Source organism: Hypomesus transpacificus, unplaced genomic scaffold, assembly GCF_021917145.1.
Source record: "Hypomesus transpacificus isolate Combined female unplaced genomic scaffold, fHypTra1 scaffold_468, whole genome shotgun sequence".
In the NCBI taxonomy this organism is placed as follows: Eukaryota; Metazoa; Chordata; class Actinopteri; order Osmeriformes; family Osmeridae; genus Hypomesus; species Hypomesus transpacificus.
In genome coordinates this window covers 32,780-43,429 of record NW_025813984.1, presented here as the reverse complement: position 1 = coordinate 43,429, position 10,650 = coordinate 32,780, and the positions used below count along the sequence as shown (strand labels likewise).

At 46.7% G+C, this 10,650-nt stretch overlaps 1 protein-coding gene across 1 annotated transcript; it reads left to right on the top strand.

The window, feature by feature from the left end:
• Positions 1 to 5,766: 5,766 nt before the first annotated feature.
• Positions 5,767 to 9,391, top strand: LOC124465322 (ectonucleotide pyrophosphatase/phosphodiesterase family member 7-like). Its single transcript, XM_047017042.1, has 7 exons — positions 5,767 to 6,160; positions 6,842 to 6,987; positions 7,285 to 7,488; positions 7,715 to 8,143; positions 8,314 to 8,557; positions 9,093 to 9,194; positions 9,345 to 9,391. The coding sequence occupies exons 1-7, from the start codon at positions 5,875 to 5,877 to the stop codon at positions 9,389 to 9,391; spliced, it is 1,458 nt and encodes a 485-aa protein (XP_046872998.1). The 5' UTR covers positions 5,767 to 5,874.
• The last annotated feature ends 1,259 nt before the right edge of the window (positions 9,392 to 10,650 follow it).

Genomic DNA, 10,650 nt, shown 5'->3' with positions numbered 1-10,650 from the left:
TAAGTGTTGGCAGGGCCCGATATCATTTCAAATGGTTACTGATAGTTGTATTTCTGTCAGACTGGAAGGAAGCTAACCTTGGAGAGAGGGCTAACGTGAGCTAAAGCTAGCTGGAGTCTATGTGGGTGTGTGTGTCTGTACTGTAGATGGGTAGAGGAGAGGGTCTGACAGGTTAGAACGAGAGGGAAACTTGGCTGTTGAAGCTAGCTGTGAACTGGTTCACTCTTACTGGGTATATGCATTCAGATATAAACACACACACTCACAGACGGAAGTGTTTCTGCTCCTTCATTAGTATGGACACATACATTCCAACTGATCCGTAAATCGGAGCGTAATCTGTCCAATTAAAAAACACCCATACACATGCGCTCGCTTACTCCCACACACGCCCCTTCACCAACGCAAAAATACGGTTTTTCTACAAGTAAAAAAAAGGCAATATGATTTGTGCTTTCCTTTTCGCTGGAAAGGAACACAGGTCATCTTGAGTACCGTGTGACAAGAGTGACACCAAACCCAAAGCAGTGAATCATACTGTGCTACTGTATAGTGTATTTATAGTCTATGCTACTGTACGCTACTACAGTTGTGTGCAGCATCTACGTGTTAGGCAGGAGTGGGCTTGTGGCACGTGTGCTCACACACGCCCCCTGGTGCTCAGTGCTCATTGTGACAAATGTGCTCAGAAAATGAAATGGGGGGGGTAGCTGACCTTTCCCAGCAAGGGGTCCCTTCACACATTCTACATTTAAAAGAGGGACTAACAGCACAAACACACACGCGCGCTAATCTCAAAGGAATCCTTGGAAGCCAAGTCAGAACACACACACACCCCTCCGGAACAATCTGCCCGGAGGACGTCACGGTGACCTCCTGCCAAAGTCACACTCGTTTGCCTCCCTTTTTCCTTCCTTTTCCATCCCTTTCTCCTGCCCTTCACTCTGCCTCTCCCTCCTAATCTCTCTGCTGGTCGATGGCAGTTAGTGTTCCATCGCCTCACCTGTCAACACACACGCACACACACACACACACACGTACACACGGGTAGACACAAGCACAAAGGTAGACATGAACACCAACACAGAAAGACCAGTACTAACACACACACACGCACACACCACACACACTCTGAGATCTCCTGTTGGATCTTCCTGTCTCTTTGACAGGGAAATGAAATTGTCATCAAGGCGCTGCGCTGCCACATTCCTCACAGGAATGAGGAACGTCCCCGGGCCTTAAACCAACATCCCTCTCTCAGCTCATCAGCCCCGTCCTGACCGCTCAGCCCGGACACTATTGATGTCCTCCTCAGCTTGGTCTCCATCTGTACGCCGGCAGGGCGATGAGTTAGGGCCGCCGATAGGACGTTCCATCACCGGCGTTGAGCTGGGGTTAGGGTGCTGGAGGTGGGGTAGTGTGTGTGTGTGTGTATCTGTCTGTGTGTGTGTGTGTGTGTGTGTGATGGTTTATGGTCCTGGTTCTGAGGTGGTGATCGGGGGCGTTCCGAAACGTCACACACTAACGCTGGTCACCAAGGCGGGAGAGGAGGGTGTCAGGGTAAATTATGGGATGCCTGTCACTTAGCCAAGGTCAGGGGATTGTACGGGCTACGTGCGTGTTAATGTCTGACAAATGCTGTTAGCTACATTTAAACCCCCACACACATATCTTGTATGAGAAGACATTCACATGCACACACACACACACACACAGATGTTCAAGTGAAGAGTGGGAGACACACACAGCTGAACACACGCATTTCATCGTAGGAACTGGGTCTCTCATGTCTGCAGGTCTGGAAGCAGGGAGTGTAGCAAAACGTTGGGAGGGGGGCGGGGTTGGCTGGGGGCCGAGGCTGGAGTCTCGGGGCTAGGGGCTGGAGGCTCGGGGCTGGAGGCTGGAGGCTGGAGGCTGGGGGCTGGAGACTGGAGGCTGAGGGCTGAGGGCCGGGCCAGCTCTTTAGAGGGCTCCACCTGACACACCACTGCCTGGGGCTATAGGCCCCCCTCCTAAACCCATCTCTCCGCTCCATTCCTTCATCAAAGCTGCTTTCTCACTTTCTCCTTCCGACCCTGCGATAAGCCTGGTGGGGCAGCCATTTGCAAACGGAACCCCCGGAGAGAACCCTGGAGGAGAGGAAAGGAGGAAGAGAGGGGGGAGGAGGGAGAGGGGATGGGAGAAAGGAGAGGTACGGAGATTATTGAGAAACAAAGTACGGGGAGGAGAACCAGACAGAGGACAGGAGAACGAGAAGTCAGATGAGGGGACATCGGGAAGGGAGAGATGAGCAGGGGAATATAGAAGAGAGGGGTGAGAGGGAGGGAAGGAGGCAGGACATGGAGGAAGAATGGAGGATGAGGAGAAGAGGAGAGGATGGCGAAGGAGAGGAGAAAAGTGTGTGGAACCTCGCCGTCTGTTTTTATATTCCCAGCAGACTCAGAAACAGACAGAAAATCAATCTCTTCATTTTTCTCTGATGTGAAAGACTCAACCCCCCCAACCCCTCTTTTTCCCTCTCTCCCTCTTTCACCACCTTGAGCGCCATCTTTCATCTCATACAAATAGATAATTCACACGACTGAGAAAGAGAGGGAGAGAGGGAGACAGAGAGAGAAAGAGAGAGAGATATGCTTATGGTGGGCTTGTAAGTGCTGTGAGAGGCAGACATCAGGAGCCTGGCTAGCTGGCTGGCTGGCTGACTGTTTGACTTGTTTGTCGTCTGACTGTCTGTCAGTCTCTGATCACCAGGCTGATATCAGGCTTGGTGGAGCCACCCTGCCCTGTGGGCTGGAACAGACTGCTAGAGACCCCTGTGCATGAGCACACACACACAAAGACACACACAAATGCACACATACACACTCTGTCAGACACTTTGCCCTAGAATGCAATATTCTCTCACTTCTAATGAACATAAACATAAGTCTTTTTACAAACACATACACACACTTAATGAAAAGCAGTATTCCTGGGTGCGCCTGCCCGGTGTTGGATCTCTCTGCAGATCAATGGCAGCAGATTGCTGGAGAACTGTGGAGCTCCCACTCAATACCGAGGAGACTGTGTGTGTGTGTGTGTGTGTGTGTGTGTGTGTGTGTGTGTGTGTGTGTGTGTGTGTGTGTGTGTGTGTGTGTGTGTGTGTGTGTGTGTGTGTGTGTGTGTGTGTGCATGTGCACGTGTGTGTGTGTGCGTGTGCGTGTGCATGAGCCAGAGAGATCAGGCCTATCATAGCCACCAATCAATCGTGGTCATCACTCATTAGTGCATGGGGGTTACTGCCCTGTTAGATGACATGTTGGGAGGAGACAGGTGTTTGACCTCTCCAGAAGAATATTATACTCACACACACACACGTATTACTCCCCAATACACACACACACGGACACACTCAATATTCCACAATACACACATACAAACGTAACACTCTCTCACACACACACACACACACACACACACATACAGACATACACACAGAAGTGGGTACCTTTACTTCACAATTGTCAATTACCAAAAAATTAAGTAACAAAATGTGAAGTACCATTGTACACATACACACACACATTCACACACACACGAGCATGCACACACACACACATGAGCATGCATACACACAAAGACAGCAGAGCTGGAGCAGGTCAGAGGTCATCAGAAGGAAGTTATGTAACCAGACTGGTGGAAGAAGCAGAACGGAACTTAGGATCAACTGGCGCCATCTTACACTCAAACACACTCACTCACACACACACATTCACAACCATGCATACATTCAACAATCGCACAAATACACACATGCAGACAGACAATTACTGCACATAGAAGAAGTCCTTCTTTCTTGCTTCCTGTCTAAAAGTTGAAACTTTGAGTCTGCATGGGAACATACTGCATATTGTGAGTGTCTGTGTAAACACATCGGCCGTGTTAAAGTTCTGTTGTGGATGCCTGTGTGTGTGTGTGCATGTGTGTGTGTGGGGGTGTGTGTGTGTATGTGCGCGTGTGTGCATGTGTGTGTGTGTGTGTCTGTGTGTGTGTTTGTGTAAGTAAATGTAGATGAGTTTTCTTCGGGCTGCGGTTGGCTGCCCTGACTGCAAACCGCCGCGTGGAAAAGAACGACTTTTTAAATTACCCATACATCACTGTCACGCTGCCGAGACCTGGGCCTCAACTCCACACACACACACACACCCTCACATTCACACAATTACACTTATACTCACATATACTCACATTCACACAAACACACAAATACACATCATCTCACATTCACTCACACACACACACATCCACACAAACAGACCATGAAGAGACCGGGGACAAACATACATCTTGGACATATGCAGGGCAATAAGGTGCTTGGGATTCCTGTATAGTAAAACGCACAAATTGCTGGACAATTCATAGAAGAAACATTCAACCATAACTCTTCAACAATGTCCCTGAAGCATATGGTAAAACACACACATTCACACAGACACACACGCACACTCACACCTGTCCAACAGCTGTTGTGTGTCTCAACCTGTGGTTCTGTCCTCTTCTACACTAACCTAGATGTTCATCACAGGTGATACAACATTGACTGTGCATCGCTGCAGCTCTGAATATGTGTGGTTGTATGGGCAGCAGAGGGCGCCAGAGACTTGTGTGTCTGTCTGTATGTATGTGCGTGAGGGAGTATCTGTATATATGTGTGTGTGTGCATGTGTGTGCATGAACGACTAAGAGAGAGCTATATCTTATCTCCGCCAGATTAACTATTAGCCTTGAACTGCTGCCTCACCAGGGCTAGACAGGAAGAAGTGCATCTTATCTAACCCAGCTTTGCTGAGGTCCACTCAGGTTCAGCACACACCAGCACACTTCCAACCCACCAGAAAGGAGGAAAACAACAAGCCTAATTACATGTGCATGAAACAGGAACTTTTCTGTCTCCAAACTTGTTTCCAAGTGTCAACAAGTTCACATCTGGTGCTCTGGGGGCGTGGCCTCTCCGCTCCCACCAGGAAGTCAGAACCAGGCCCGGGAATACACTGAAGAAGACCTTGCATGGAAACACCTAGAGAGCAGCCCTGCTTTGCCTAAACCCTCTCATCAGCAACTGCGGCAACTTGTAGCAGCTAAGCCATGCCCATGTCAGACTCAAATCGTTGAAATTATCATTTTAATTGTTTTTTACATTTTACATCTCCGTAGGGATGCATATGTCTGGATGTGTACTTACATTACTTTTCAATGCATTCAAATATGATAATGGAATACATTTGCCAACTCAAGCGTGACTATACTAAAGCCCATCTCATCGTGATGGAAAAGAGAGGTGGGGTGGTGGGGTGATAGGGGGAGGGAAGGGATGGAGGGAGTCTGTGGGAGGACAGATAGTAATAGGAAGGGAGAGTGTCAAAGTTACTGATGGTTCAAGCATAGCTTTGTTATCTGAATCATGGGGCAATGTCTCTACCTGGTGGTCACAGGAGTGTAGGTTCATCATCAGCCACACACGAGAGTCATTCAAGCAATCGATTCAGCTACACAGGTCTGATATCTGTGCAGGAGATAAGATAAGAGGGACGTGTGTTAAACAATGGGAGAGTGTGCCTCTGAGACTGGAACCCTCTCATGTTATCTGTCATCGAAAGTGTGTGTGTGTGTGTTTTAGGATGTGTGTGTTAAAGTGTGTGGGGGGGGGGGGCAGGGGCATATAAGCTTCAACACAGGTGTGATGTGTGTCAGTCCATCCGTGTGGTAATGCCAGAGCCCACACACAGCGGCCACCTGGGGTCTGAGAGTCTGGACTACATCACACAGAGGGGCCTGGCTGCTGATCTGACTGGTGTATCTCACCTCAATTAACTTGCTGAGAGACTGTGTCAAACCATGCTGCCTCTCCTGCTTCTCCTGGTCCTCCAGGCCACCTCTTCCTCTGAAGCGACCCCACACAGAGGCTCTGTTCCTGGGCAGGAGTCCGGCCGTAGCGCTCTTTCCGACCGGACCACCAGGAACAAGTTGCTGCTCATCTCCTTTGATGGGTTCCGCTGGGACTACGACCGAGACGTGGACACTCCTCACCTAGACCAGATGGCCCTGGATGGGGTCAGGGCAGCATACGTCACTCCCCCCTTCCTCACCATCACCAGCCCTACACACTTCACCCTGCTCTCAGGTAGGCACACACACTAACGCTTACAAAACTGAAGTCATTGGAAAACACACAGCATTCAACATTCGTCTTCCTCACAGTAACACGTCTGCAGGCATTTCAGTTCAGTTCAGTTGACTTTATTTATACCCGTAAGAAACCTTGGTCTGCAGTGGGTGAGTTTGTGCGTTTGCCATATTTTACAAAAACAACACAAACAGTGTATGACCTAAAACTTTAAACCACATAATAAAACTGGTGCTCCACATTCCATAATTTCAAAACCAATACATGAAAACTTAAATAAAATAGACTTTGCGTCAATATTATTATACTAGCAATGTTGCTAGGACTTATTCAACTGAATAATAGCTGCCAGAACAAAGCCGTTTTTATAATGCTTTGTTCTGCACTTTGGAACTATAAACCTTCAACAGTTTTGAACGACTACTGGTTAAAATATGTGGTTGACTTGTGTTAAAAGCAGAGGGAAAATCCACAAATAGAAGTCTAACATAAGACCCATTTCCCTCCAAGTGTTTAACGAGTAAATCAAGCAAGGTGATATCATTATCTACGATAATGTCACATCAACCATGCAATCGTGAATCATAGGCTGGTCTGTCTACTATTAACAAACTTACATAACTCCCAGAAAAATGTGGTGTCACTGAACAGCTATAATTGGTGATTGATGTTCCTCAGGGCGCTATGTTGAGAACCATGGCGTCATCCACAACATTTGGTTCAACACCACCACCCAGGAAAAGAAACAGTACTACATGACCCAGTTTGTGGATTCATACTGGGACAATGGCAGCCTGCCAATCTGGATCACTGCACAGAGACAGGTGAGACAGAACACACCAGTACACTCTCACACGGCCCCGTACTCCTTTTGTTCATTATTTATAAGAGATCACATGTTTGTAACATCTACGGCATCACTGTTTCCGGCAGACAATACCAGGAACGCATTACATTATCTCACGTAATCTTGTCGATTATGATTAAACAGATGACATTAGTGATTTGGTTTTGGAGAAGCATATTCTGAGGATCTGTTTCATAGACGAAGCCTACAACTCCTGGACTTCTAAGCCTGTCATGAAGCATCTCCGGGGCATGTGCTCTCTCTCCTCCTCCAGGGCCTGAAGGCCGGCTCCCTGCACTTCCCCGGCACGGCCGCTAAGTACAGGGGTGAGGAGGTCGGGGTCAAACAGGTGGAGCCCCGATTCTATGACCACTCCAACGAGACAGATTGGAGGCTCAACATCGACAAGGTGGTGGGAGACTGGTTCCATGGCCAAGATCTGGACTTTGTGTCTCTGTACTTTGGAGAGCCTGATCTGGTAGGTCAATGGCATCTATACTAATTATAGAATGGAAGATGTGGGCTAGCAGAAAGCATACACAACAACAACATTCCGATCTGGCCTTTGTACCACTTTTCCGGTCATGCTTTTGTGGGGTACTGGCAACCAAGCTACACATTGGCGCTACCAATTTGGTAGTGGAAGTCAAGCAAACCGTTGTCAATAGTTTTGAGGTATTGTTCTGTTGTTGTTTGTATTGAAGGCGGGACACGAACACGGCCCTGACTCTCCGGAGAGACGGGAGATGGTGAGGCAGGTGGACCGGACGGTGGGATACATCCGGCAGAAGATCCAGGCTTACGGCCTAACTGAACGCCTCAATGTCATCATCACAGCCGACCATGGGATGACCACGGTGCTCCGGGGAGCGGGGGTGAATGAGATCATCCTCTCCCAGATCCCTGGGTTTGACTTCAAGGACATCAAGTTCCAGCTGGTTGACTACGGACCAGCGGGGATGCTGCTGCCCAAGGATGGCCTCCTGGAGAAGGTGTACCTGGCCCTGAAGGGAGGGCACCCCAACCTTCATGTCTACAAGAAGGAGGACATGCCTGCCAGACTGCACTTTGGAAACCATCCTCGCCTGCTGCCGCTCATCCTATTTGCCGACCCTGGATATGTTATCAATGGGGTAAGTGTGCTAACAGGAAGACCTGGGAGATATAGACATCACATCACACTGCATCACACTAAACCCCTCCTACATATAGCTATTCACCCTAACCCACTCCTCCCTCCAGCTATTCACACTAATCCCCTCCTCCCTCCACCTATTCACACCAACCCACCTCCTCTTTCCAGCTGTTCCCAGTCCAGTTTAACAAGGGTGAGCATGGCTTTGACAACAAGGGCCTGGACATGAAGCCGTTCTTCAGGGCAGTGGGGCCAGATTTCCAGAGGAACCTCCAGGTGGGACCCTTTGAGACTGTGAACGTGTACCCACTGATGTGCCACCTGCTAGGCATCACGCCCGAGATCAACGACGGGGCACTGGAAGTCACCAGGAACATGCTCCGCCCAAGCCCTGACCCTGTAGACTACCAGGGTAAGATTACAATGAGGTTCACTCAATAGCACTCTACTTCAACAAATTTGCACCTTTGTACTACTCTCTATAAGGCAGCTGATCATTGGCATGATAGTTGCCACCATGGTAAGTCCTCAAGATGAGTGTCCAGAGGGTGATATGAATCGCAAGTCTGTTATTTTTAAACCTTCCACCCTGCCAATAGATAAGACTGATAACAAAGTTACATATTCTCCAGGTCCATATCGGGTTGTTGTGCTTAACAGAGAGATCATAATCCAATATCGAGACATAATCTCTTCACCAAACATTTTATCACTAGCAGTTTCCTTATCATTTTATCAGATGATACTTGATAACAAAAGGTTAAAGATGTCATGTGTAAGGTCCATACACTTGTTTCAACACTAATGCAGTTACTGATCTTTTTGGTGTGTTTTTTCTGTCTCTCTCTGGTCTGTATTTCTCTCTTCCTTCTGTGCTGTACATATTTTGTTTCTCTCTCTCCCTCAATCTTTGACGCTCATCCCTTCCCCTCTCGCTATGCTTCCAGAGAGAGAGGTATTATGGGATGTGGTTGTGGGCTTGTCAGCAGTGGCCGGCTTCCTGGCTCTTGTGTTCTTCATCAGCACAGCTCAGACCATGTACAAGAGGAGTAAAAGGGACCATTTTATGGAGAATTTGAGGTGCCCCCCCCCCCTGAACCCAACACACTCACTATCTCTTTCCGCCTGAATAATCTATTGAAATTTAAAACACACACACATGCTAATGCACTCGTACTATCTTCCTGTCTCTTCTACAGATCTCCAGAGGGCGAGGCTATTGATGACCAAAAAGATCACCAAATAGACATGAAACATAGCTACTTTTGACAGCCTAAATGAAGACTAAATGAATTACAGGCTTGGCTAGAGTGGTTAATTTTCTATTGATTTGTGAAACACATCTGATCTCATGTTTCAGATGTTGATGTTTGACATGTCTTGGCTAATTTTGTCATCTCTAGAGAGGAAACATAATTGTTAAAATGGATGTGCAGTTGTTGTAAGACTGCTGTCAATTGTGGATTGGCCTATGTAATTTGTAGTCTGACACGTCGAATTTGTGTGATTTCATTATCAATAATCATCGTAATTGTATTGAGAAAACCCTTAGTTTATTTTATACAAGTTGTTGCCTGACGCTGTTGAATTGTTTCTTTAGATGTGTTGGTTAAGTTCACTACATACGGTAGCATATTGCTGCCACATGAGAAAAAAAAGCATCAGTAACACGTTATAACTTGACAAACGGATCAGTATCATGATATAAACGTGATACGTTTCTCGTTATAACAAGATGTTTAAGTCTATCATGTTATAACAAATTATTTTCACGTTATAACGTGAAACTTATCACGTTATAACGTGAAACTTTTATCTTGTTATAACGTGAAACATATAACGTTGAACAAAGTGCTCATGAATAGGCCTACGCCCTTTCCCCCAGTATCCGGTTGTGAACTGCATGTGCACTTATTGGCACTTAGGTCTTGACTCTTTTGCAATAAACTATTACCATGGCCCAAAACATTGTTCCTTCTGTACCCCCATGCATTTTAAAATTATTCTTTATGTACGCATACTTAACGCAATATCATCCACCATGCTCAATAAAAGCAGTCTCGGCCCAAGCATGAAGTAAAACTTAACCAAGTCTTGTAAATGAGCCATGTTCCTTAATGATCCCTTGTCTGCAGACCGGATAGTATATGACCTATGTAAATAACGTGATAAGTTTGTTTCACGTTATAACGTGATAAGTTTCAATTATAACATGATAAGTTTCACGTTATAACGTGATAAATGTTTCTTGTTATAACAAGATACGTTTGCATCACGTTATAACGTGAAAATAACTTGTTATAACATGATAAACATCTTGTTATAACAAGAAACATGTCAAGTTATAACGTGTTACTGATGCTTTTTTTCTAGTGTGGCAGCAATATGCTGCCGTAACTACACTTTTAGGAACAAATCATTATATTAAATAAAAATAATTCTTAAAAAACGAAAGTGACGTAAATGGTGCGAGAGAAACTACAGTGGCCGACTGAGGCCATTTGC

Bases quoted from the DNA above. Each gene is read 5' to 3' on its own strand.
- LOC124465322 (XM_047017042.1), top strand. From the start codon at position 5,875: ATGCTGCCTCTCCTGCTTCTCCTGGTCCTCCAGGCCACCTCTTCCTCT. The intron at 6,161-6,841 runs GTAGGCACACAC...GATGTTCCTCAG, and splicing joins ACACTTCACCCTGCTCTCAG to GGCGCTATGTTGAGAACCAT. The intron at 9,195-9,344 runs GTAAAAGGGACC...TCTCTTCTACAG, and splicing joins TCAGACCATGTACAAGAGGA to ATCTCCAGAGGGCGAGGCTA.